Source organism: Bos indicus x Bos taurus, chromosome 16, assembly GCF_003369695.1.
Source record: "Bos indicus x Bos taurus breed Angus x Brahman F1 hybrid chromosome 16, Bos_hybrid_MaternalHap_v2.0, whole genome shotgun sequence".
Lineage (NCBI taxonomy): Eukaryota > Metazoa > Chordata > Mammalia > Artiodactyla > Bovidae > Bos > Bos indicus x Bos taurus.
This window is the reverse complement of record NC_040091.1, coordinates 40,780,776-40,808,588: the sequence shown is the minus strand read 5'-3', so window position 1 is coordinate 40,808,588 and position 27,813 is coordinate 40,780,776. Positions and strand designations below refer to the sequence as shown.

General features: G+C 43.2%; 1 protein-coding gene across 6 annotated transcripts in view; it reads left to right on the top strand.

Moving 5' to 3' along the window:
- The window catches only part of VPS13D (vacuolar protein sorting 13 homolog D), a 273,484-nt gene that overhangs the window by 3,995 nt on the left and 241,676 nt on the right, over nucleotides 1-27,813 (top strand). For all 6 annotated transcript variants that reach the window (XM_027564854.1, XM_027564853.1, XM_027564852.1 and 3 more), the window contains exons 2-14: nucleotides 897-1,069; nucleotides 10,135-10,212; nucleotides 12,565-12,755; nucleotides 12,852-12,932; nucleotides 15,728-15,844; nucleotides 19,302-19,406; nucleotides 20,602-20,772; nucleotides 21,163-21,263; nucleotides 22,373-22,541; nucleotides 24,688-24,789; nucleotides 24,926-25,127; nucleotides 26,163-26,342; nucleotides 27,553-27,683. In XM_027564854.1, the coding sequence (XP_027420655.1) occupies nucleotides 973-1,069; nucleotides 10,135-10,212; nucleotides 12,565-12,755; nucleotides 12,852-12,932; nucleotides 15,728-15,844; nucleotides 19,302-19,406; nucleotides 20,602-20,772; nucleotides 21,163-21,263; nucleotides 22,373-22,541; nucleotides 24,688-24,789; nucleotides 24,926-25,127; nucleotides 26,163-26,342; nucleotides 27,553-27,683 (1,725 nt within the window). In that variant the 5' untranslated portion in view covers nucleotides 897-972. The remainder of the gene's footprint in view (nucleotides 1-896; nucleotides 1,070-10,134; nucleotides 10,213-12,564; nucleotides 12,756-12,851; nucleotides 12,933-15,727; nucleotides 15,845-19,301; nucleotides 19,407-20,601; nucleotides 20,773-21,162; nucleotides 21,264-22,372; nucleotides 22,542-24,687; nucleotides 24,790-24,925; nucleotides 25,128-26,162; nucleotides 26,343-27,552; nucleotides 27,684-27,813) is intronic.

The following is a 27,813-nucleotide window of genomic DNA, read 5'->3' as shown; positions in this document are numbered from 1 at the left end:
CTAAATATATATATTTCAGGTTTATTTTCCTTTATAGGTTATTATACAATATCGAATATTGTTCCCTATGTTACACAGTAGATCATTGTTGTTTAAATCTATTTTATATATAGTAGTGTGTGTCTGCTAATCCCATACTCCTAAATTATCCCTCCCTTCTTCCCCCTTTAGTAACTGTAAGTTTATTTTATATGTCTGTGAGTCTGTTTCTGTTGTATATATAGATTCATTTGTATTATTTTTTTAGATTTCACATATAAATGATATCATATAGTATTTGTGTTTCTTTGTCTGACTTCACCTAGTTTGATATTCTCTAGGTCCATGCATGTTGCTGCAAATAGCAATATTTTCCTTCTTTTTAAAAAATATTTATTCATTTGGCTTCATCATGTTTTATGGCACATGGCGTCTCCATTGTGTTGTTCGGGGTCTCTTGTTGAGACATGTGGACTTTGTAGTTGTGGTGTATGGGCTCAGTAGTTGTGGCTTGGGGACTCCAGAGCACGTGGGCTTCAGCAGTTGTAGCATGTGGGCTTAATTGCTCTGAGGAATGTGGGGTCTTAGTTCCCTGACCAGGAATTGAACCTGGGTCCCCTGCATTGCTTAACCTCTAGACCACCAGAGAAGTCCCTTTCCTTCTTTTCTTTATGGCTGAGTAGTATTCCATTGTATATGTAAACCACACCTTCTTTATCCAGTCATCTGTTGACAATACTTGCGTTGCTTTCATCTCTTGGCTATTGTAAATGGTGGTGCTGTGAACATTCACCCCATCTTTTCTTAAATCTGTGCTTTGTATCCATCTACTTTCAGGACAGATAGAGTAGGATATCATCTTGGAAAAATTGTTTGGTTTTTCTGTTCATTTTCTTTTTTTTTTTCTTCTTCCATAGATTCTTCTGTGACCATGAGAGAGAGAAATAAAGAATAATCCATGAGTTTTAAACACCTTGTCTTGAGGATATAGTCATGTTGGAAGGTCTTGTAGCCTGGGTTCTTAATACCTACCTGGGGAAATATGTCAATAACCTGAACACTGACCAGCTCTCCGTCGCGCTTTTGAAAGGTGAGTGAGTATGTGTGTCTCTTTTTGGTGAACTGTGCTTTGCAGATTGGATATCTATTTTTTATATTCTTTTTATTGTATTGAGAATAATAAACCTTAATGGCCAGACAGCTTTGTTACAAATATGTGCAAAAGAAAATGTTCCCCCATAGGACACCGATTATTATTATTATAGGGTAACTTAAGTAGGTAGCTGTATTGTCATAGAGTTTAGGGAAGTATTACATAATAATAATAATTTTAAAAAGACCATACTACTGGTGACTATGCTTTGCCCCAGTTAATGTTTTTAGTTTTATAGGGCTTTATGGAAGCAGCCAGGATGTAGTGACAGTGGTACTTCAGCTTCAAATCCTGCTGTTACTTGTTAGCTATATGAACAAGTCATTGCAGTTCTGAGCCTCAGTTTCTTTCGATTAGTGGGCAGTATACCTCTATGGGTTGCTGTAAGGATCAAGTGGAGTGGCCTTTGAAGCTCCTTTCCTGCTGGTGTGTAATAGATACCCACATGTTACTGTAGGGTCTTCCGACAGAGTTTATGGGATCTGTCTTGCTGACTAGTAAAATACCTAAAGCTTGAGACATTTTCACCTTGACAAGGCTATACTTCCTAAATACAGCCCAGTGGTTTGATGAGGGGATTGGGAAATCCTTCCTTGCCTTAAGTTCTCTTTGCTCAACTCAAAGTGGAACCCTGTAACACGTCTAGGAAAAGAAAGAAGATCAAATCAGTTTGCAAACATGTAGAATCTTAGAAAGGGGAAACGGGGCCTCAAACATAGTGGAGACCTCCTGGGCTTCCTTGGGAGTGTGAGTTTTGGCAAGTGTACTGGGGTAGGTTAGGGAGGCTGGCCATGAAGCAGATGTGCGGACAGCCTGAGCACAGGTGCAGTGATTTACTGTTCCCAGAAGCAGCATTCTCCGGGGTTTCCTGACCCACCCAAGCCAGGGGAAGGGTCACGGCAGTGATAGGCCACAGGGAGCTCGCAGGGTTGCACCTCCCTGCTCCCTTCCTTTCATTGGAAACAGCAGTGGCTTCTTTCCTCTTCTTTTTTTTTCCTCTGCACTTTCCTGGACGGGAGCTTCTTGATGGGAAGTGAAAGTGACCTGTTGCCCAGGAAAGGGCTGTGTTTAAAGTATAATAGTGGTGTCGAGTTTATATCTTTGGTCACGTATTGAAGTTCTCAGACACACTGTGAAGCTAACAGGATGAACGGAGGGTAGGTTACTGGGCCCAGAAGGAGCCCTGCAAACCACAACATTGCTGACAACAGAGCTGGCTTTCTCAAGAGAGATGTGGTAAGAAGGATGTTTGCTAAAGAAATTAATGAATAGAAATTGGTACCTGATCAGTTATGGCGTCTCCACTGATAATAGACTTTGAACCTCAGCAATTTTATTTATTTATTTTTTAAAGTTATTATTCCTTATTTATTTTGGCTGTGCCAGGTATTAGTTGCAGCATATGAGCTCTTAGTTGTGGCATGTGGGATCTAGTTCCCTGACTAGGGATTGAACCCGGGCCCCCTGCATTGGGAGCATGGAGTCTTAGCCCCTGGACCACCAGGCAAGTCCCTGAAATGGATTCAGCCTGCATGTGGACTGTGCATGAAAGGGTGCTTGACCAAGTAGCCAGGTGTGCACTGGGTGGGGACGGGGGCAGCCTCAGTGGATCACCTGGTCTCTGTGATCTCTGGACTAGGTCCTAGCACCCCTCCATCCTGATTCTGACTGTGTTCTGACTCTGTTTCAAGGACTCTGACTTCCATGAGATGTGGGGGATGGGATGGAGCTGGGCTGTGCTGGACTCTAACCCGCTGCCTTCTAGTATACAGAGCGGACATACTTGTCCTGCAGGAATGTCCACCTTGATCCCACACAGCGCCTTTCACAATGGATAGATCTCCCATTTATCCTTTTGCCAAGCAAGCTGCTACATTTGACATCCATCTGTCTTTGTTTCATTTTTTTTTTTTTTAATTAAAAAAAATCCAGACCATAAGACACACCCACTACCCAGAATTGACCAATGTTAACAACCAGGTCCACCCTCCTTCTCTCTGACCTTCGATCCTAACACTTGACCTTCTGTCCTCCTGGCTGGTCCTGAACATGCAAAACACCTGGATCACTTTTCCTCCGGATGCCTGTGTGACTCTGCCCTCACTCTGGTCCAGTCTGCTCAAACGCCACCTCCTCAGAGATGCTTCTCTGACCCTCCTAGCTAAAGTTGCATTTTTTAAGAAATTTTTTAATTTGCTTATTTGGCTGTGCTGGATCTTATTTGTGTCATGCAGAATGTTCTGTCCTCATTGCGCCAGGCAAAATCTTTAGTTGCAGTATGTGGGATCTAGTTCCCAGACCAAGGATTGAGTGCGGGCCCCCTGCATTGGAAACTCGGAGTCTCAACCACAGACCATCAGGGAAGTCCCTCTAATCTCAGCAATTTCAGACAGAATATATCTTGTAAGGACAACTGTGGGTATCTTTGAAGCTTTCTGCCCCTTTTCTGTGCCTATCTTTTCTTAAAGAGTGTTCTCTATGGCTTTTAATAAGCCTACGGAGTTTGAGGAATGTGTCTCTGCAGAATAGAAACATGCTTTTTCTTTTGTAACTGATGTAGTTACTATATGTTTATGGATCTGGAGCTTGCCATGGTGCTTGGCTGAAAAGTTTTAGAGCATCACAGTCCACTGAGAGAATGGCTTTGTAAAGGAGTTGAAAACTATTTTGTTGATCTTGATGACATGATTAAGGAGGGTTTGGGGGCAGAGAATATGAGAGAAGAATGAGAGTGTTATTTCAGTTTGTCTAGAGATATTTACCCGACCAGTAATGCTGAAGATCATGATCATCAGATCATGAACTCCTTATTGCCAAATTCAGACTTAAATTGAAGAAAGTGGGGAAAACCACTAGACCATTCATGTATGACCTAAATCAAATCCCTTATGATTATACAGTGGAAGTGAGAAATAGATTTCAGGGACTAGATCTGATAGACAGAGTGCCTGATGAACTATGGACTGAGGTTGGTGACATTGTACAGGAGACAGGGATCAGGACCATCTCCAAGAAAAAGAAATGCAAAAAAGCAGAATGACTGTCTGAGGAGGCCTTACAAATAGCTATGAAAAGAAGAGAAGTAAAAAGCAAAGGAGAAAAGGAAAATACCCATTTGAATGCAGAGTTCCAAAGAATAGCAAGGAGAGATAAGAAAGCCTTCCTCAGTGATCAATGCAAAGAAATAGAGGAAAACAATAGAATGGGAAAGACTAGAGACCTCTTCAAGAAAATTAGAGATTCCAAGGGAACATTTCATGCAAAGATGGGTTTATTAATAAAGGAAAGAAATGGTATGGACCTAACAGAAGCAGAAGATATTAAGAAGAGGTGGCAAGAATACACTCAAGAACTGTACAAAAAAGATCTTCACAACCCAGTTAATCACGATGGTGTGATTATTCACTTAGAACCAGACATCCTGGAATGTGCAGTCAAGTGGGCCTTAGGAAGCTTCACTACGAACAAAGCTAGTAGAAGTGATGGAATCCCAGTTGAGCTATTTCAAATCCTGAAAGATGATGCTGTGAAAGTGCTGCACTCATATGTCAGCAAATTTGGAAAACTCAGCAGTGGCCACAGGACTGGAAAAAGGTCAGTTTTCATTCCAATCCCAAAGTAAGGAAATGCCAAAGAATGCTCAAACTACTGCACATTGCACTCACCTCATACACTAGTAAAGTAATGCTCAAAATTCTTCAGGCCAGGCTTCAGTAATACGTGAACCGTGAACTTCCTGATGTTCAAGCTTGTTTTAGAAAAGGCAGAGGAACCAGAGATCAAATTGCCAACATCCGCTGGATCATGGAAAAAGCAAGAGAGTTCCAGAAAAACATCTATTTCTGCTTTATTGACTATGTCAAAGCCTTTGACTGTGTGGATCACAACAAACTGTGGAAAATTCTTCAAGAGATGGGAATACCAGACCACCTGACCTGCTTCTTTAGAAATCTGTATGCAGGTCAGGAAGCAACAGTTAGAACTGGACATGGAACAACAGACTGGTTCCAAATAGGAAAAGCAGTATGTCAAGGCTGTGTATTGTCACCCTGCTTATTTAACTTATATCCAGAGTACATCATGAGAAATGCTGGGCTGGAAGAAGCACAAGCTGGTATCACAATTGCTGGGAGAAATGTCAGTAACCTCAGATATGCAGATAACACCACTGTTATGGCAGAAAGCAGAGAAGAACTAAAGAGCCTCTTGATGAAAGTGAAAGAGGAGAGTGAAAAAGTTGGCCTAAAGCTCAACATTGAGAAAACTAAGGTCCCATCACTTCATGGAAAATAGATGGGGAAACAGTGGCAGACTTTATTTTTTTGGGCTCGAAAATCACTGCAGATGGTGATTGCAGCCATGAAATTAAAAAGAGGCTTACTCCTTGGAAGGAAAGTTATGACCAACCTGCTGCTGCCAAGTCACTTCAGTCATGTCCAACTCTGTGCGACCCCATGACGGCAGCCCATCAGGCTCCGCCGTCCCTGGGATTCTCCAGGCAAGAACACTGGAGTGGGTTGCCATTTCCTTCTCCAGTGCATGAAAGTGAAAAGTGAAAGTGAAGTCACTCAGTCATGTCCAACTCTTAGTGACCCCATGGACTGGAGCCCAGCAGGCTCCTCTGTACATGGGATTTTCCAGGCAAGAGTACTGGAGTGAGGTGCCATTGCTTTCTCCTAGATAGCATATTAAAAAGCAGAGATATTACTTTGCCGACAAAGGTCCGTCTAGTCAAAGCTATGGTTTTTCCAATGGTCATGTATGGATGTGAGAGTTGGACTATAAAGAAAGCTGAGTGCTGAAGAATTGATGCTTTTGAACTGTAGTATTGGAGAAGACCCTTTAGAGTCCCTTGGACAGCAAGGAGATCCAACCAGTTCATCCCAAAGGAAATCAGTCCTGAATATTCACTGGAAGAACTGATGTTGAAGCTGAAACTCTGGCCACCTGATGCGAAGAACTGACTCATTTGAAAAGATCCTGATGCTGGGAAAGATTGAAGGCAGGAGGAGAAGGGGACGAGAGAGGATGAGATGGTTGGATGGCATCACCAACTCAATGGACATGAGTTTGAGTAAACTCCAGGAGTTGGTGATGGACAGGGAGGCCTGACGTGCTGCAGACCATGGGGTCGCAAAGAGTTGGACACGACTGAGCAACTGAATTGAACTGAGAGATATTTACAGTACTTTGGGAGATGCAAAGGAGACTGAAATAGTTGTCAAGCGTATGAATTTTGTAGTCAGACTGGGTTTGAATCCCAGTTCCTTCACTTAGACCAATAACTTGGGCAAATTACTCAAATTCTTTTTTTCTTCTTCCACTTTTACTGAGAAATAATTGGTACAGAGTCCTGTATAAGGTTAAGGTGTACAGTATAATGATTTGACTTATATACATCATGAAATGATCATCAGTAAGTTTAGTGAACATGGATCATCTCATTTAGATATAAAATTAAAGAAATAAACCTTTTTTCTTGTGATGAGAGCTCCTAGATTCAATTTTGATATACAACATATACATTAACTCTTATTGTGTTATACCTTACATCCCTAGCACTAAATTACTCAAATTCTTAATGCTTCAGTCTCCCTTTCTGCAAATTGGAGAGAATATTCCCTGTCTCATGCAGTTCTAAGGACTGAACCCATTAATGTGGGTCAAAGAGCTAGAACTACTCTTGGCATTCAGTGGGCCCTAAGTCAGTGTTAGTTATCATCACCGTTTGAGCATCAGCATTATGACTGGCTGGTGCATTGGACTTCAAGGATAGACTGTGCACACATGCTCAAAGCAATAAAAATGCAAAATAGCATGGGAGAAGTTGAAGAACAGAGACAGCCCTTGTATAATATTGCATTTGTTCAGTCATTCAACAAACACTGAGCACCTGCTTTGGGTAAGACTCTGTAGTATGGAATGACACAAAAAGGGGAGACAATAGAAAATACTTGGAGCTCAGGCATAGGGTCTAACCCTAGTTCCACCACTTTACAGTTGTTTGTGACTGTGAGCAAGTTACATAAAAGCCTCTTCTTCACCAGCAACCCCTGCCCCCAACTCCCACCTTTTCTTTTGCTGTAACATGAGGCGTGTGGAATTTTAGTTTCCTTACCAGGGATTGGACGTGGGCCCTCAGCAGTGAGAATGCGGAGTCCTAACCCCTGGACTGCCAGGGAATTCCCACCCCCTCTCCCTCTTGCCACCAGAGATCGGCCAGGCCTGGTATGAACTCTGGGACTACCGCTGACCAGCTCTGTTATTTGTAAGCAACTGCTTATCCTCTAAGCCTCACTTTTCTTATTTTAAAAGTGAAGAAAGTAATACTTCGTTATATTTTTGTGAGGATCAAATTAAGAAATGCATATGAAGTGCTTGGTACATAGTAGGATCTCAGGGTACTATCAGCATCATCATTATTAATATCATCATCCCAGCTCCCTCTTTATAGTCCCTGTTCTAAGAGAACCGTTAACCTGTCTGGGAGGCAGAAATGAGTGTACAGTAATAGAAGCAGTATGTATTATGTTGTTACACTAGAGATCCAACTGTAATGCAGTGGGAGGAGGATCATTCATCCTGTCTGGAGGAATCTGAGAAAGCTATTCTGGAGGTAGCTTTTGAATGGGTCTTGCAGGGTTTTGGTAGATGGCCTGGACGGGGTGACCACCTTCCAGCAGAATGAGGCCTGTGAGTAGAGGCAGAAGGTGGACACCTGCAGGGCATGTTCAGATGCTTTGAGGCCAGAAGGTAGCAGCTGCCAGTGCTGAGTCAAGGAGTTTGAACTGTGGGCTGTGGGCATATGTTTAGATTCCCCCCTCCTTTTCTGTTTTATAAGCTCTGAACCTCAGGTTGGCTCTTTAAATGAGGTTGACTTTCCTAGAGCCCAGGGAGGAGGATTGAGTAGTCATTAGGTATTTACTCTAAATTCACCCTAGTTCTGGCTTCCCAGCTGGCCCAGTGGTAAAGAATCCACCTGCCAATGCAGGAGACCTGGGTTTGATCCCTGAGTTGGGAAGATCCCCTGGAGTAGGAAATAGCAACTCACTCCAGTATTCTTGCCTGGGAAATTTCATGAACAGTCCTCTGTAGCCTGGCGGGCTACAGTCCCTGGGGTTGCAAAGAGTTGGACACAACTGAGTGCACACGCACTACACACTAGTGACTAGATTTCTTATTAATCTGAGCTGAGAAATTTTGACGTGAGAGAGCCATCCATAAGTACGTCTGCAGATTTTCTGCCTGGAAATCAACGAACATTATCATCTATAAGGTGCTCACCTATGCTGGGTGCTTTGTGGCCTGGTTCCTTGGAGGGACCTTTCCCGGCAGGGCCAGTTGTGGGTAGGGAAATAGGAAGCCTTTGATCTGTATTTTGTCTGATTCCCTTGTTTTGGACTCTGTAGGCTGCCTTTTCTCTTCATTTTTGCCTCTGTGTCTTCTTTCGAGACCACTTCCTTTGCTCTCTTTGCTTCAGCTTCTTTAATTGTTACCGTTGCATGGATTGCCTGCAAGTCCAGTTCTCCATGTGGCACAGCAGCCATGGAAACCTGGGGCCATCTGCCTTTGTGACAGATTTGGGTGTTGAAAAATAGGGCGAGTGAGTCAAATTGCAAATGTTGCTCTTTAAAAGAAGAAAATGTATGGTTTCCTCCCTTTAAGTCAGTTTCAACTGATAAGGGATGTGTTTCACATCTTTTTCCCCTAATGCTCATTTTCTCCCCAAATGTGGATATAGGATTGTTTCTGGGCTCTCTGGGGCAATTAACTTTTCCTTTTGGTTCATCTTAAGGTGTGTGGAACCCTATGTGGACAGGTGTTCCTACAAACATCTGAAAAATAAGTTGGGTCCATTTGCTCAGAATCTGCCTAGATGCTAGCTTTGAATACTTCTTTAGACGCCAGTAAGGCACATCTTAATCATTCAAAGGCGGAAGTAATCAGGTTTCTTGTATTAGTTTGTTTTTGGAGGAAAAGACTTGCTTTCCTTTCTTCTGAGTTCTCTTGCCAGCTAATGGTTGCTAGTTGTTGTTGTCTGTACTTTCTGTTCTTGAAAATGTATTTCAGACAGATTTATATGACTCAGAAATCAACTTTGTTGCACAAACAACTTCATAAAAGGAGCCTGTGTCCCCAGCTTTTTGGGGGTGGGGACCCTGCCTGCCTTTGTTTATAATCCCAGTGGCCAGCACCGTGCCTTAGGCACAGGGGAGGGTCACTTCTGTAGCTTTGGGAGTGAGTGTCACCCCCATGACTGTCCCTTCAGTCTGCTTTGGAGACATCTAGTACTTTTGGGTTTAAGTGATGGTAAAAGCTGGGGCTGAAAAGGACCTTGAGCAGTGGTCCAGTTCATGCCTTTGCTCATTACTCTGCAAGTGAGGGTGGGAAGGAGAACCTGTGGAGGTTGGCTTTCCAGAAGAGAGAGTGTACTTCCTTCTGATGACCAACTTTACTGAACTCACAGGAGCTCTTAGACATGGTGTGGAATATATCATTTTAGGAGGGCAGGCAGTGGATGAGGAGAGCTTGTTAAAAATGGCAAATTTCTGTTTCAATTTCAGAGATATCTGGGTGGGGAAACCAGGATCTGTGTTTCATCCCAGGTGATTCAAATGTTAATGGTCCTTGGGTGAATATTAGCCTAAACTTGGGGACTGTAAACTGGCCACCTGGCCAGATCCCTCTGCGAGCTGAGAATGGCTTTTCCATTTTTAAAGACTTGTAAAGAAAAAAAAGAGAGAATGTACAATAGACCCTGTAAGGACTGAAATATTTACTCCCTGGCTCGTTAGAGTCTGATCTCTGCCCTAAACCCTTTGTCTGCTGGCAGGCTTACATGTCAGATTAGACAGGTCAGGACATCAGTACAGATAAAGCACAGTGGTAGGTACAGCCTGGGCCTCCATGGGAAACTCTCCCTTTACTCTTCACTGATTTGCACACAGTAGGCGCCTACTGCATCTATTGGATGAACATGTTATGGTGTTTTTATTTTTTAGGTGCTGTTGAATTAGAAAACTTGCCTTTAAAGAAAGATGCCTTGAAAGAACTGGAATTACCATTCGAGGTCAAAGCTGGTATGTGAAACAAGGGAGAAGGAGACAGTATTACATCGTTTGGGACGTGAAAACTGAGAACCCTTGCGTCTGGCTCTGTTGGACCAGGAAGAGGCAGAATAGGAGTTTCGATCAGTCTTCAAGTGTGGTCCCTAGGCTGCTCATGTCAGGATGCTCTTGGGATGGTTGTAGCCCCCAGACTTACTGAATTAGAGTCTCTGAAGAAGTGTCATTGAACCTGCATCATTTATTTATTTTTTTGAACCTGCACCTTTACTAAGCTCCCCAGGTGATTGTTAAAAGTCTGGGACCTTCTGTCCTAGACATGGGAGATTCTTATTTTCAGAGAATTCATTATACATTTTGGGCTTCCCCAGTGGCTTAATGGTAAAGAACCTGCCTGCAATAGAGGCAAAGGAGGCTCGAGTTCGATCCCTGGGTTGGGAAGATCCCTGGAGGAGGGAATGGCTACCCACTCCAGTATTTTTGCCTGGAGAATCCCATGGACAGAGGAGCCTGGTGGGGTGCAGTCCATGGGGTCACAAAGAGTTGGACATGACTGAAGTGACTGAGCGCAGCACACACATTTTACATATTACTGAGAGACAGTTGATTCTCTTGAATGAAAGGTGGGCTTGGGAACAGTATGCTTGGGTTTCTATTCTGTATCTGCCATTTTTTGGCTGTGTGACTTTGGGCCAGTTCCCTCACAACTCTGTGTGTGCTTCCTCATCTTTAAGATGGGATGATCGTAGTTACATCGTAGGGTTGTTGAGAGGAATACCTGAGTTAATGCATTAAAATTACTCAGTACAGTGCCTAGCACACTCAGTTAATGTTTGCAAGTATTATTGGAGTTTTGCAGTTACTAGATTTGGTAAAGAAACAAGAATTGTCACAGAATAAAAATATTCTGTATTAAGTGACCACGCATAAAATTAGTCCCTCTTTAGACACTGCTTGTCATTGACCAGTAGCCTGTTGATGTCAGTCAGTCTTTCCCTTATTTTGAGGGTACATATATTATAATAAAGTGTATGTACAATGCAAATCAGTTGCTAGGTGAAATAAAATGGAAATTTTGCAAGAGATTTAGGCTTTCTTGAAGTCAACTCAAGTCATGGGTGAACTGCCAGAGTCACAAGCAAAGGCAGTGAATCTGAAAGAAACTCTCAAGAATGATGACATGGTGGATACTGCCAAAGAGTTCTTAATTGAATATCAAAGGATTAAGAGAGGCTTTTAGGGAAAATTGATGTTTTCTAATGTTTTGGCAAGAATGACCCTTGTTATGCTTGCTCTGCCAAAATGGAATGTAGCAGAAGTTATATTTTGCTGTCATATAATTGTCCTCCCAATTAATTAAGATTAGAATTGCAACTGTGCACTAATTATTGTTAGAATTCTTTGTTGTGAACATTGGTGTATGGTTTCAGTTTATAATATAAATTTTATTAAATGTAAGAACTGACTTTCATTTTTCTAGATAAAGCCAAAATTATTTTTTCATTATTTGTTGTGACATATATCTTCATTTGTTACTGGATTACACAGCTGATCACTTGGTGTCAATGATACTCTGTTATCTTAAATATAACAGATTGCTCCTGCTTGAATTCTAGATCTTAGGCAGGGATGATCACAATCTGCTAACGTTCTACTTTCCGAGGTAGACTGTTAGTTGGGCTGTGTGGATCTCTGAGAAATCCTTTAGGTCAGACGGTTCACATGCTCTCATGCTTTACTCCTTGGTGGTGATTTGCCTCTTATTAATTGAAGTGAAAGAAGCCTTGTGTTCTGGGAGGCTTGGCTAGAAATGGTAGAACTCGGGAAACATGTATCATGGTTCTCCCAGGCCATTTAGCTCTCCCATCAGTCTGAGATCTCATGAAGAGTCAGAATTCCTTCTCGATAGAATTCCACAGCAACATGACCAATGTTTCAGTCGCCGTGTTTGAAATTGGGTATATTGTAAGTCTGTTAACTCCTAGTAAGTACCTATCAGCCAACTAATTAATAATGAAGAAGAAATGAGTTGTGTGCCCACAGGCTTGTGCAAGTGCCATGGGGAGAAAGAAGCCCCAGGGAAATTTATGGGGTAGTCCCATTGGGGAAGAGGTAATTTCCAGAGCGGAGGTGTTGCATTTGATATGAAAAAGTTACACTGACCTTGTTCCAGCTTCTACTTTTTATGCCTTTGTTCTTACAGCTTTCAGCCTAGTAACATTTGTTTCACATGTAGGAAAACTGACTGCTTGTCTTCTTAAAAAGTAAATGGTAAAAATAATAATACTCCTTAAAGGACAGTAGAAGAATACAGATAAATAGAATTATACACTTGTCAGACATTTAACAAGACTTTCCTCTTCCCAGGCTTAATTGGGAAAGTGACCCTTCAGATTCCCTTCTACCGCCCCCATGTGGACCCTTGGGTGATCTCCATCTCCAGCCTTCATTTAATTGGAGCCCCTGAAAAAATACAGGATTTCAATGATGAAAAGGAGAAGCTGTTGGAAAGGGAGCGCAAGAAAGCTCTCCTTCAGGCCCTGGAGGAAAAATGGAAGGCAAGGCAGAAATCCTCTTGGCCTGAGAGCGGTGGTGGTGGTGAGACTCAAAATCAGCAAAGCCCTGGATTCTAACACCAGCTCTTTCCTTTGTAGAACGAACGCCAGCAGAAAGGGGAGTCTTACTGGTATTCAGTCACTGCGTCAGTAGTTACGAGGATTGTGGAGAACATTGAAGTAAGTCCTAATGGCTTTTATAAAGTATGAGCATGAAAGGGGACCGCTCAGGCTTAAATGTGTTTCATGTCATGGTTGCTGGTTTCTCGTGGGTGTAACTGATCACAGAGTGTCTGCAGAGAATGCTGACTGCTCAGGTGTTCCTTTTCCTAGGTGGTGTTGGAGGGAGAACCTGAAAAGTGAGTCCCACACAGGTTTTTCTTGCTTCAGTTAGTGTGAGTAGGTGTTTTAATATCACTGACATTTCACTTCATTTTCTTTTTGAATATGGGAACGCCACTTGCTGAAGGATATACCTCCTAAGAAGACAAATCCTGTCTGATTGCAGGGCAAATCACTTTTCTTCCTCTGGACAAGGAGAGCTGTTGGATATGGTTTCCAGTTGATTATATAGTGTGTTGTGAACAACTCTCTTACCGCTGTGTCTGGGGCTGTGTGATGAGTTACAGTGCTCGAGCCGCTGGCCATATTTTCTGCTTTAATTATCATTTTGTTTTGTCCTTACAACCGAGAATAGGGTTCACACTAATTTTCAGGAATGTCATAAGAATCAGCCCATACTTACCAGCTCCAGGGTTTTCATGCGGTGCCATGTGACAGGCCACATTGTTTTTTAAGGTGTCCCACTCCCCCCCAGAATACAGTCTGAGGTTGCTGGAGTCATAACTTTGGTAATGTTGGTAAAAAGATAAGTACATTTGAGGTGACTGCTTTGAATTCTTTTTCATGCAGTTATTTATCTCATTGATTTTTTAGATATTGTCATTATTTTAACTTTATTTTTAATAATAACTTTGAGATTTAGTTCACATACCATAAAGTTTACAATTTTAAAGTGTACAAACTAGTGTTTTTTGATATATTTACAAAGTTGAACATTGATCACCACTAATTCCAGAATATTTTCATTATCCCTCAAAGATGCTCTATACCCAACTAGCAACCACTTCAAATTCCCCTCTCCTCCAGCCCCCTGCAGCCACTAATGTACTTTATGGGTTTGTGTAGTCTGGACATTTTATATCAGTGGAGCTGTACACTACGTGGCCTTTTGCATCTGGCTTTTTAGCATAACGCTCCCAAGGTTTATCCATGTTGTAGCATGTATCAGTACTTTATTCCCTTTATGACTGAATAATACATTCCATTGTATGGACTGCCAAAGATGAACAAAGCTGGAGTGAAGTTAAAGTTGTGAAAACAGACTTTATTCAGTGACTCCTTACAGTAGGGGAAAGAGCAGAGCTCCATTCCAACTTGTACAGAGGTGACCAGGTGTTTTAAAGGGAGAATGAGGGTGTGTGTGTGTGTGTTGGTGAGGGTGGGGTGGGCATAGCTCAGGAGGAAAATTACAAAGGGTTGGTCAATGTGGATGTGATTAGGTCAGCTGTATCTGCTAGCTGGACTTCTCTTCTTCCATAGAGATGGGTGACAGGAGCCCCTTTCTTCCTGATGATTGCATTTCAGGGGAGTGGCTCTTAGGTCCTTGAGTTGTAGGAGATACATCACATAGGGACAGTGAAAGGATTCACAGCTGTAAACCCTTTTTGATAAATGCTCTAAGAAAAGGGAGGGGTGGGGGTGTACGCTATTGTCAGATGTTGGCTGACCAGACAGCCGTGAGCTTTTCCACATAGGAACTCAGGAAGGGGATGGAATGTCTGTCCCAGGGACACAGCCTGAGGCTGCTGGAAGCCTTCTTTAAAGTTTCAAGTCTTTTAGTGGAGGTGTTTGAATGGAACGTTCATACCTAGAGTTTTTGCAGTTCTCAGGGTGGACCACATTTTGTTTATCAGTTTATCAGTTGATGGGCATTTGGGTTGTCTCCACTTTTTGGCTCTTAGGAATATTGCTGTTGTAAACATTCATGTATCTGGTTTTGTGTGAACATGTTTTCATTTCTCTTGAGTACATACCTAAAAGTGGAGCTGTTGAGTCCAATGGTAACTATATGTTAAATTTTTTGAGGAACAGTTTTATAGTTTCACTGGTAATGGGTGAACATTTCAGTTTTTCCACATCCTGACCAGCACTTGTTATTGTTTGTTTTTTAATAATAGCCATATTAGTGGGCACAAAGTGATACCTCAGTGTGATTTAGATTTGCATTTCCTTAATGGTTAATGTTGTTGAGTATCTTTTCAGGTGCTTATTGGCTTTTTGTTTATCTTTTGGAGAAGCGTCTATTCAAACTCCTTTTCCATTTATAAAAATGAATTCTTTACTGTTGAGTTGTAGGAGTTCTTTATATATCCCGGATTCTCGTCCCTATCAGATACACATGACTTGCAAGTGTTTTCTCCCATTCTATGAGTGGTCTTTTCACGGTCTGTTATTTTTTAATTCATTGAAGCAGAGTGCTTTTTCAGTAGCCCTACTGTAGAGGCACGGGGAAATAAATAAGGTCAGAGTGGAAATGCCCTGCTCGTATTCCTGTGTCTAGGTTTGAGGGCACAGGGACCAGATGAAGATATCGTAAGAGAGGGACGGCCATTTGTCTAGATACAGTGGTACTACTTTCCTTCAGTGTTTAAGGTGTTTTCTGAAATGATTCCATGGAAGTACCATTAACTCTCTTCTTGAGTTGGGACTAATCAAAAGAAATGTCATTCATGTCCAGTTTGTGTTTCTGACTCTTAGGAACTTAGAGTATTGGGTGTATTTACCCAATATTGGGTTTGTTTGTGTAAAATACCTGCTGTTGGTTTACTTAAGTGGCTCAAGCACAGTTTGACCCCTGCTTATAGTACTCTACCTGCTGCAATTGTCTAAATGTGTTTTTTTCCCTCCTGCAGTTAAAAATTCAAGATGTCCATTTGCGCTTTGAAGACGGTGTTACCAACCCTTCCCATCCTTTTGCATTTGGCATCTGCATTAAGAATGTATCCATGCAAAATGCCATGAATGAGCCTGTGAGTATGAAATACACCTGCAAACCAGGAAGAAAGCACCAGGTCTGGGGCATTTGGGGCTGTGCCTTGAGTCCTTTCATGTTCTGTGAGATCACCATCTTTTTCTCCATGTTCTTTGACAGGTGTGGATGTCTTTTGTGTTAATTTCCTCTGACCTGTCATAATTTCACTCATCCATCAATGTTGGCACATTTTACATGTGAAGAAACTGAGGTGCAGAAAGGATCTCATTTTTTATTTTCTTCTGTCCTTATGTGCACTCTCGGGATACACTCACTCTGTTTCAGGGTTTTGTCAGCCACCTGGGAATATGTGCCGACAGCATCCACATCTTGAAAGCCATTCTGCACCCCACTTCCAGTCTTCAGATTCAAGGTTTTTTCCTATGGGACGCCTTTGTGGTATTTTGTTTAGTCACTCAGTTATGTGCGACTCTTGCAACCCCATGGACTGTGTAGCCCACCAGGCTCCTCTGTCCATGGGGTTCTTCAGGCAAGAATACTGGAGTGGTTTGCCATGCCCTGCTCCAGGGGATCTTCCCAACCCAGACATCGAATCTGTGTCTCCTACATTGGCAGGAGGGTTCTTTACCGCTGGTCCATCATGGAAGCCTGTGGTATTTTCGGCTTGTTATAATCAAAATGATCCCATTATATTCCAGCTGCCCATTTTGCTTCCCTGAAACCAACTTTTTTCCTTTTTTTCTCTAACATGTTACTGCATGTTAGAAACAAACACATGAAAACTGACTTTTGGGCCCTTTTTATGCCAGGCACTATTCTTAGTGGTTTACTTGGTCTTCTGCATTGAATTCTCGTTACTCTTCACTACCACTGTTATCCTGTACTACGGCCGAGGACACTGGGGAGCCCACAAAGCCTAAATATCTGCTCTCTCCGGCCCTTTACAGAACAAGTTTGCCTACCTTGCTTCAGACCACGTGTTCTCACCCATGACACTCGTCTTTAGACGCCTGTGCTCACTTCTTCACTTCTTATTCCTCAGCTTCTGTATCCGCTGGTCACAGCGTCCTGCCAGTTTTCCCTGCAAGGTGTCTCAAACATGGCTCTTCTACTCCCCCTCACTTCGACTGTCTGACTTAGGATCCTGTCAGCTTCTGCCTGAGTCAGTAAGCTCCTGACTTCCCACCCTGCCTCACTTCTGTCCCAGGCTCTTGCTTCGCCCTGTGTCAGGGCTTCTCAGCCTTTCCCACGTCCCAGCATACAGAGGAGGGTGATGGCGTTTGTATGGGACACAGGGGCAAGTGGAGGTGGCTGCTTGGGGCTGGAGGTGCCCTGCTCAGAGCAACCAAGTGCAGTGGATCCTCCAACAAGATGGGCTTGAACACTGCAGGTCCACTTGTCCAGACTTCTTTTTAAAAACATAACCACAGTATCACATGATCCTCCAGTGCAGAACCATGAATAGGAGGGCTGAGCAGAAAGTTATATGAGGATTTTTGACTGCCAGGAGGGTTGACACCCGTAACTCCCAAGTTGTTCAAGGGTCACTGTATTTCTGAATTGTAGCTTGATTCTGCAGACTTGCTTCTTATCTTGACAAACAAGATCTTGACTCCATTTGGGGTAGAGGGGAGCTCCACCTTGCACTGTTGCCAGAATTCCCTTTCTAAAACACACAGCTGGTCCTGGCACATGCCTACAGCAAAGCCCTCAGTGGTTTCGTGTCCCTTCACGTGTGACATCCAAACTCCTTGGTGTGACAGACTTCTTACTGTATTGGTTTCCTAGAGCTAGATAACAAATTAACCAGAAACTAGATGGTTTCTTCAGTGCTGGAGACCAGAGTCCAAGGTCAAGGTGTTGGCAGAGTTGGTTCCTCCTAGAGACTCTGAGAAGGCAGTGGCACCCCACTCCAGTACTCTTGCCAGGAAAATCCCATGGACGGAGGAGCCTGGTAGGCTGCAGACCATGGGGTCGCTAAGAGTCGGGCACGACTGAGTGACTTCACTTTCACTTTTCACTTTCATGCATTGGAGAAGGAAATGGCAACCCACTCCAGTATTCTTGCCTGGAGAATCCCAGGGACAGGGGAGCCTGGTGGGCTGCCGCCTATGGGGTCACACAGAGTCGGACACGATTAAAGCGACTTAGCAGCAGAGACTCTGAGGGAGAAACCGTCCCCTGCATCTCTCCTTGCTTCCTGTGGTTGCCTTGGCTTGTGGGTACATCACTCCAGTCTCTGCCTCTGTCTTCACATGGCCTTCTCCTCGTGTGTCTGTTTCCTCTTTTAAGGACACCAGTGATTAGATTAGGGCCCACCCCAATCCCCTATGACCTTTTTTTTTTTTTTTTCCACAAAGAATTCGACAGTTTTAGTCATATAAAATAAAATACAATGAAAAAACATATTGCTCAGGGTCTACCCCAATCTAGATGACCTTATTTTTTTCCACAAAAAGTTCAGTTTTAATCATATAAAATACAATAAAAGCCATATTGATCTTCTTTCTCTAGTTGTTTTAGGTGTGAGGTTAGGTTGTTTATTTGAGATTTTTCTTGTTTCTTGAGGTAAGATTGTATTGCTGTAAACTTCCCTCTTAGAACTGCTTTTGCTTCATCCTGTAGGTTTTGGATTGTTGTGCTTGTATTTTCTCTGGGTATTTTTTGTTTTCCTCTCTGACTAGTGTGACCTTATTTTAATCTGATTATATCTGCAATGACCCTATTTCCGGGTAAGTTCCCCCACTCACAGGTTCTGGGACAACATGAATTTTGTGGGGTGCAGGGGGAGCTTTTCAACCTAGTACACCTAGTAACACTCCAACCTACTTTTCTCAATACTCAAGTAACTCTCCACTCCTTGTGTGTGTCGGTACACGTGTCCAGTACTGCCCCAGCCCTGAACATGGCGCTTCTGTACACGTTTCCCAATACCGGCCCCACCCCTGAACACAGCACTGGCCCACCCCTGAACAAAGTGCTTCTGGACAACGTGTCCCAGTACCGGCCCAGTACCGGCCCCACCCCTGAACACAGCGCTTTCTACACGTGTCCCAGTACTGCCCCACCCCTGAACATAGCACTTCAGTTACACAGATGTAGTCTCTGTCCTTTGAAGCAATGGGGCCTATTGTGTCATTGGCCCCATTCCTTGCAATGTGTCCCACACCTTCCCTTCTACCCTCTGTCTGAAACATACATATATATATATATAGCTTTTATACTTATCTGCCCAGTGGTATTTTTTAGTTGTTTGCTTGTAGCATCTTATATATTCTTTCTCTGCTTTCCTCTGCTTAATTACATTTGTTCACATGTTTGTGTTTCCATTTAGCTAGATTCTGAACTCTGTAAGAGCAGAACCATGTTTTCATTGTTTTGTAACCTCAGCACCTTGCAAAGTGCCCTATGCGTGATTCGTCACTAATGGCCTGTTGAATGAATGAATAGATTCGTGAATAAAGAATCATGCTTTCTTCCCTGTCTTCCCTCAGGTACAGAAATTAATGCGGAAAAAGCAATTAGATGTGGCAGAGTTTAGCATCTATTGGGATGTCGATTGCACTTTATTGGGGGATTTGCCTCAGGTGGACTTACAGGTATGATTCTTGCAGGGCTGTCTTATAACAGAGCACAGCAATAAAGTGTGTAGGATCATGGCCATGTAGGGTTTTGTTCTCTGTGTCTCTTTTCCTGTTCCCACCTGCTTTCCCTCCTTGGCATCCGTTCTTCAGTATGTATGAGTATGTTTTCTTGAGGTAATTGCTATGTCTGTAACTCTAAAAAATATATAGGGATTTTTGTATGTTTTACATTTATAATGTATTATAGATTTGTTTTCTTTTTTTTTCATTTAAAGCTCCGTTTTTAAGATTCATCAGTGTTGCTGCTTATACTTCTGGTTCATTGCTTCTGTTGGATGGTATTCAGCTGCATGCACTTAACGTATTATTGTTCTCTGGTCTCTTGGCCACCATTGTACACCCAGGTTTTCAATGAATGAAGCACCACATCTGACTCTTAAGAAGAGATTTCTTACTATGTTTTATGTTGAAATTTCACCTTTGATGGCATTCCTTTAAGAATACTTAGAATGTCATTGTAAATCATTGGATGTAAAATATTACCATTTGTGAAGGATATTTAGAAAAATCTCAGTTTAATCTTTTTGTAAAGAAATTGTAGGTGGTTTTAAGTGAAATGGAGAGAAAGTTCTCATATTTCCCTCAACCATGATTATCCTTACATGCTGTTGTACAGAATGGTTTTTGTTTTGCCAATTTGATTAAATAAATCCTGTGCATTCATACAGTAGAAGAGTATGCAGCTATAAAAAATAAAGGGCAGAGATCTTTGTAATGAATACATAATAGTCTCTAAGACACAGTATTAAGTTTCAAGAACTAAGGTAAAAAAGCATGTGTACCTTCTGTGTAAGACTGGTTTTAAAAACCAGAAAGTTATGCATTTGCCTGAGTCTGTACAGAATGCTTCCGGTGGAATATGTAAGAAACTGGTGTCATTGGTTGCCTCAGAATAGGGTAACTGGGTGACTGAAAGGAGGAGTAGGAAGGAGAGATTTCACTTTTTTTACCTTTAAAATTTTAAACTGTGTGAATGTATTACCTGTAAGAAATACAAATACAAATTTAAAAATGTTGGAGAGCTTTAGATTCCCAGTTTTCTCCTGCCTTTGGATTCTGATGTCATATGCTGTAGATTAGACAACATTGTACCAGGTGACTCGATCTGGGAAACATCTGCTGTAATGACAGCCATTCTTGTGACACTCAGGAGGCCATGGACAGGAGCATGGAGAGTCGTGACCATCACTACATCTTGGAGCCCGTGTGTGCATCTGCTCTTCTGAAGAGAAACTGCTCCAAAGAGCCTCTGCGCTCTCGGCACACTCCCCGAATCGAATGTGATATTCACCTGGAGACCATTCCCTTGAAACTCTCTCAGGTACCCTCCTCCTTCCTGTCACTTCTGCTGGTAACTGGGGTGTTGATGAAGGGTCCCCTCGTGGGAAAGGAAGTGCGCATGAGACCAAGCTATGGTGGATGCAGAACCCACTGTCTTTGTACACATGGGTTGGATGTGTCTCAGGTTAGTTTGATTTGATGTTTTTAAGTGCTGAACGAAGAGCATAAGAGAGACAGTGAATCTGTGTACTTAGGTGATAGTGTTCAGAGAGACATTCTGGATAGTGTTGGAGTTTGGTCTTGCAGTTGGCACTGGATTTCAACTCACTGGGTTGACTAGTATGACTTGTCCCTGTGATGTGTAATGTCTTTACTGAGCAAAAGAAATTAACCGGTTCTAACCTTGTACTGCTTAACTTCTAATAAAAAGCTGCAGTACCGGCAAATCATGGAATTCCTCAAGGAGCTGGAGCGAAAGGAGAGGCAGGTGAAGTTCCGAAAATGGAAACCCAAAGTGGCCGTGTCTGAGAAGTAAGGCTTGTCAATTAAGTGTTGTGTGTGGAATGCATTTTCTAGAATGTTCTTTTTTGTATATAGATCAGAAATGTGCCTCACTATCTTTTTCACATGGTTGAAGATAAAAGTATAGTCGATTTCTCTGGTTTTTAAAATGCCATTTCTGTTATCATTGTTATCATGCTATCATGTATCTCTGGCGTCACGGGTTTACTCTTCGGTCAAGCATAAGGGAATTTAGAAGGTCCTCTCAGTCTCAGGTATGTTTCCTTGGTGGTTCAGTGGTAAAGAATCTGCCAGCCAGTGCAGGAGACACAGGAGACTTGGGTTCGATCCCTGGTCCAGGAGAAGGAAATGGCAACCCTGTCTAGTATTTTTGCATGGAGAACTTGATGGACAGAGGAGCCTGGTGGGTTACAGTCCATGGGGTGGCAAAGAGTGAGATACAACTTAGCAACTGAACAACAGCAACAACAACTCAGTCTCATGTAGCAAGGAGACTAGCCTTGCTCTGGTGGGATCTGACTGGTAAATATTTTGTAGCACTCTTGAACCAACTCCCTTGTATCTTTTCTCCTAACCAGTTTGGTCAGCATTTATGTAATACACTTGATGACATGTATAACGTAAATGTCCAAAGCATCACAGAGTCAGACATGACGGAAGTGACTTACCAAGCACATAGGATGAATAAATGTTTTCATGTAGATGTGCTCAACTTGACCAGTCAATATAGTAAACCTTTTTTAAAGACCTATGTATTTCCAGTCTTTCCTGAAGTCTTCCATTTAAAATCTTTAACAGTCAAATCCTTGCTGATTATCTTACAGTGGTGTTTACTGTAAAGCCATCACTTGATTATCTGTCAGTGGGAGAGGCTGATGTCATGGGTCATTCAGACCAATTGAGTAATGTACTATTATCAGTGTATCTATCGAGGATGCAGTGGATTAGCTTTTCCCACAGGTTGAAGTTAGCCTAATATTATTTGAATTTGAGGCATAAAGTGATGGCCGACAAGAGAAGAGATGTCCAGAATAGGAGTAGTGTGCTGTGGATCGCCCTGGGTCGATAGCATTTTCATCTTTTGCTGTAAGTAACTAGATGGCTATGAAATGTTTCAGCTGCCGAGAGTGGTGGTATTTCGCTTTGAATGCCAACTTGCACGAGATCCGGGAGCAGAGAAAGCGCTGCACATGGGGCTTCCTGTTGGGCCGGGCCCGTGATGCCGTGTCTTATACTGACAAGTACTTCACCACGTTGAGAGGAGGCTTGCTATCTGCAGACGACAAGGTAAGGGGCGTTGTCTCGTGTTTCTCGTCTCCACTCAGAGGTTAAGAATGTCTCTTCAAGACTGAAAAAAATGGAATCTGTGAAGAAATAAAAGTCTTTGTTCGGGATCATAGTTTTTTAGGATAAAGTTGGCCTTACTAGGGTGAGAGCTTCTTGGAAGGCCAGGTTTTGCCTCTCGGCAGGAAGCTTTCTCCACCTTCTGTTGCTAGAGGGGAGCTGGCCCATGGGCTGGGAGGAAGGAAAAGGGGCCGTGGTCCCACCAGGTCCCCTGGCTCTCTGTGCAGGGCCCAGAGAGACTTTGCATCTAGTCACTTGTGTCGAACACCTGATCCTAACTCTTTTCCTCACATTTTCCCTAATCCCGACTGACTTGATGGACCCTGGAGTTTTGGGGGTAGAGCCTAGGCCGAGGGTGTGCAGTGAGGGGAAGGCCAGCTCCAGTTTCAGTTACCTGCAGGACCAGAGACCCTTGGAGCTGGCAGTCCTAGGGTCCTGGCCTGGAGCTTCCTCTAGTTCCAGTCTGTCTCCTCGGGGAGGGCAGTGGGGAGTGTTTTCCTCCTTGATTCGTTTCGGTTTTGTGAGCATCAGTTTTTGTAATAGCAATTTAGACTAATTTCGGCCTGGGGCTTGTCTCATTTTACTCTCTCTAGTAAACACTTCTAAGCGTCCCTTTAGCACCTGTCTTAGCTTGGGCTGCTATAACAACATTCCACAGGCTGGGGCGCTTTACACGGTGGATGTTTACTTCTCACAGTTCTGGAGGCTGAAATTCCATGATCGAGGTGCCGGCAGATTCGGTTCTTGGGGAAGACCATCTTCCTGGTTTATGGGCAGCCGCCTTCTCCCTGTCTGCTCAGGTGGCCTTTCCTGGGCAGAGAGAGAGCTGTTTGTCTTCCTCTTCCTACAGGGGAACTAGTCCCATAATGATGGTCCTGTCCTCATCACCTCATCTAAACCTGTTCACCTCCCATGGGCTCCACCTTCAGATCCTGTCACGTTGAGGGTCAAGGTCTCAGCATGCACATATCGGGGGGACACATTCAGCCCGTGAGAGCACCCCATTGTGAACCAGTGGCAGTGCTGCATCCTTGGGTGTTCTCACCTGTCTTGCTGGCACCCTGAGGTATGACCACTCTGGTAGTGCTTCTTTCATGAGTGTAGGCATGGTTACTGACATAGAAGCCTTAATAAAAGGATGGAATAAACCAGACCTTTTGTTTTGGATAGTTTTCTTAAAGGCATAGGGAAAGATACGGAGCAAGGGAAAAATCTAAATTACAGCTGAGGTGAGCAAGTAAACATGTATAATCTCCTTTTCCTTAATGGCAGAGTGTAAGGCTTCCCTGGTGGCTCAGATGGTAAAGAATCCACGTGCAGTACAGAAGACCCAGGTTCCATCCCTAGGTCAGGACGATCCCCTGGAGAAGGGAATGACAACCCTCTCCAGTCAGTATTCTTGCCAGGAGAATCCCATATACAGAGGGGCCTGGTGGGGCTATAGTCCATAGGGACGCAGAGTCCGACACCACTGAGCGACTAACAACTTTCAAGAAGCAGCTTAAGAGCTGACTCCGCTTTCTTCCACATCTTTGTATGTCGCTGGCCACTGTTGTTCTTTCCTAACTAGCATGAAACGAATGAAAATGACCACTTCCTTGCTAATGTCCCACATGAAACATAAAGAAGCTGGAGGCCTGCACACTTACTCTGTAAACTAGGTCCTCAGTTTCCTCCTCTGACTCGGGAAGATTAACAACCAGCCACCGACTTGAATCAGTTGAGGTAATGCATGTGAAAGCATTTTGTAAACTGCCTTTGCTGAGCAAAGATGGGCTAGTCCAGCAACACTTGTCCTGCAACACTTGTCCTTCATGTACCTGTTAACAACTCAATACCACTCTGCTCTCTCTGCACTTCCTGTTAGTCTCGGGGTACAGATAGGATCTACCGGGGTTATACGGAAAAGCTGTTTGAACCAGAAGCTTAGCAGTTATGGAACTCACTGTTTATCTTCATGGTTTCTGGGTCTTGGAAACATTGGAAACATTGGGGGCCAGGTGGGTTCCTTTAGTACTGGACAGGTTCGTGATGATGTCCACTTTCTCTACAGCCCTGACACCTGTTTTGTCTGTCTTCACCCGAACAGGAGGAAATGTATCGGATTGAAGAGGAGCAGAGCTTTGAGGAACTGAAGATTTTGCGTGAACTGGTGCATGAACGGTTTCACAAGCAGGAAGAACTGGCAGAGGTAGGAGATCCTCCGAGAGAACCTGTGTTCACACCCAGCATGCTGAGTGCTTCTGGGGGCACAGAGAATGAGGAGTGGCACCTCATGCCCTGTCTCTGTCTTTGGTCCTCACGTGTGCTCATTTTGATTGACACAGAGCCTACGGGAGCCTCAGCTGGATCCTCTGGGAGACTCTCCTGGAGACCCAGGCCCCGGGGGAGGCAGCGGGATGCTGCAGTACCTTCAGTCCTGGTTTCCCGGCTGGGGTGGCTGGTACGGGCAGCAGAGCCCTGAAGGGAAGCCAGTGGAGGGCCTGATGGCAGAGCCGCAGGAGCAGTGGACTCCCGAGGAGATCCTGGGTAAGGCGGCAGCTGGCTTTCATGTGCCCTTCTTGATTACAGTGAAGGGAGACACTTGGTTCACGGTTCACCTATTATTTGTGAAACTGGCCCATGGTATATTTCAAATTAAAAAAAAAAAAGGTAGACATTTGTAACAGTTTGTCTCATGTTTATAGAGGCAGAGAGAGGTTTTTTAAAAAAATAATTTTCTTTATTTATATTTGGCTGTGCTGAACCTTTGTTGCTGTGTGGGCTGTTCTCTAGTTTCAGCTCGTGGGCTTCAGTAGTTGTGGCACGTGGGCTCGGTAGTTCCGGTTCCTGGGCTCTAGAGCACAGGCTCAATACTTGTGGCCCATGGGCTTAGTTGCTCTGCAGCATGTGGGATCTTCCTGGACCAGGGATCAAACCTGTGTCTCTTGCATTGGCAGGCAGATTCTTTACCACTGGACCTCCAGCGAAGCCTGAGAGTAGGTTTTAAGAGAGATTTCATTTACAACTCCATTACTGAATTTGAATATTTACATGGTTTCAAACAGATCTGAGTGGCAGTGTCTGTAAGAGAATTAAGTCTGAGCCAGTTCAAAAGTTTGAAACCCTGAGGACTTGAATACCAGTCCAGAATCACCCTTTAGACTCAGGCTGTCCTGTGTGGTAGCCACAGTCACAAATGGCTATTTAAATTTATTCAGATAAAATCAAAAATTCACTTCCTCAGTTGACTAGCCACATGAGCCACAGTGCTCAGAGCCTCCTGTGGTTAGTGGCCACCATGTGGACAGTGCAGTGTATAGAGCATTGCACTGTGTTGGGCAGTGCTGCCTTATACTGTGGTTTATCATGAATTTGACATTGCCCCTCGTTTGACAGTGAGTTGATCAGAGCCCTTGTAAAGGCAGTTAGAGTCATTTCATGTTGGTGAATAAAAGTCACCCATGACTTTGGAGTTCTTTCCTAAAGGGCAGATAATAGTTATATCATATCATTGAGACTGCCATCAGTGCTTTTTAAACTTTCCCACGTGTTTTCTTAAAGCCTCTTCTTCCTCATGTTCAGGCTCCGAGGAGTTTTTTGACCCTACTGCGGACGCCTCTTGTATGAACACATACACAAAGCGAGACCATGTCTTTGCGAAACTGAACTTGCAGCTGCAGCGAGGGACTGTGACTCTGCTGCACCAGGAGCAGGGGGCTCCCCAGATGAACCAGAGTGCTTTCATGCAGCTTGAGTTTTCAGGTGCTGCCCCCAAAATGCTTCCTGATGCTCTCTATCTCCCTAGACACCAGTGTCCACTTGAGTCTTGGTATTTGTGGTAGTTCTGTTGTAGAAAGTTGCCATGAGTACTGAGTCATGGCCCCTAGTGGAAACACAAGGTTAGGTGTCTGTAAGCATTTGGTGATCACATTCATCAGTAGATAAATACATTGTTCTCTGTGTCTGTGTGTTTAATGACACCTTATTTAATACATGTTGTTAATTCATTAATGGATCTCATGGCCAGCGACACTGAAACTGTAACTGATGTCTGAGTGAAGGTTATCTACTACATGTATTTCCTCTGTAAAACACAGCGCTCCTGCACTGTGCTTGGGGGCCCTTTTAAACAGCGAAATCCCCAAAAAACAGCACAAAAATGCCAAAAGCTGGCACTAATTAGATCATGATAAGGGCACTGCTATGAGCTGAAACAAGAAGGCAGATTGTTGCCTTGTTCAACTTCAACTAGAAATACGCACTTCAGGTGACTTGAATGCTCTGCACATGTCTGCAGAGCACTGTGAATGTATTATTTTTGGGGTTACAGTAAATTTTAGTGAGTAGGTGAATTTGCAAATATGGAATCTGCAAATAATGAAAAATTTTTGACTTCTTTTTGTGAATTTGAATTGAAGGTATATAAATAAATGCCCAGATGTTAGTTATGTCTTCTCACAAATAGATTTATTGTAGTTCATAAAACAGCCACTTATCTGAGGTCTGGCGGTAGTTTAAAGGCAAGTGACCAAAAAAAAAAAGCCAGTTTTTGACTGGCTTTGACTTTGTAATCTTGAGAGCTGAGAAGTCATAAACTTAGTGTGAACTAGCAGATTGCTTGAACTGAATTGTGAAGTGCTCTGTTTAAAATTCATTGTGTTAGAAAGCTTCTGATATTCCTCACAAATTTACATCAGTGGACAGGAAAGCCTGACATGCTGCAGTCCATGGGGTTGCAAAGAGTCAGACATGACTGAGCGACTGAACTGAACGGAAGTAGACATATAGATATGTAGATAGGGTTATTTTGTTCCAGTTCGAAGGAGAAATAGTTCATGATATCTGATAGTTCACTCTAAAATCTAATATTTTTATATTAGATTTTATAATATTTTTATAAAGTATCTAATACTTTGAAAATACTTAAGGCTATGGTGGCATAGTATCAGCTCTTAACATTTATCTTCTGTAGGTGTAAAACTTCTAGCAGAATCCCTTCCTCGAAGAAACTCCTCCTTGCTCTTAGTCCGGTTGGGTGGACTCTTTCTTCGAGACCTGGCTACGGAAGGAACCATGTTTCCTCTTCTGGTCTTCCCTAATCCAGTACGTATAGCTGTATGATTCATTCAGGGTGTTGGTGAATTGCCATCAGTTTTAGGCAAGCAATTAGTAATATTAACTTGATTTGTTCCGATATTTGATCATTTTGAGAGAGATACACTGATCAGACTAT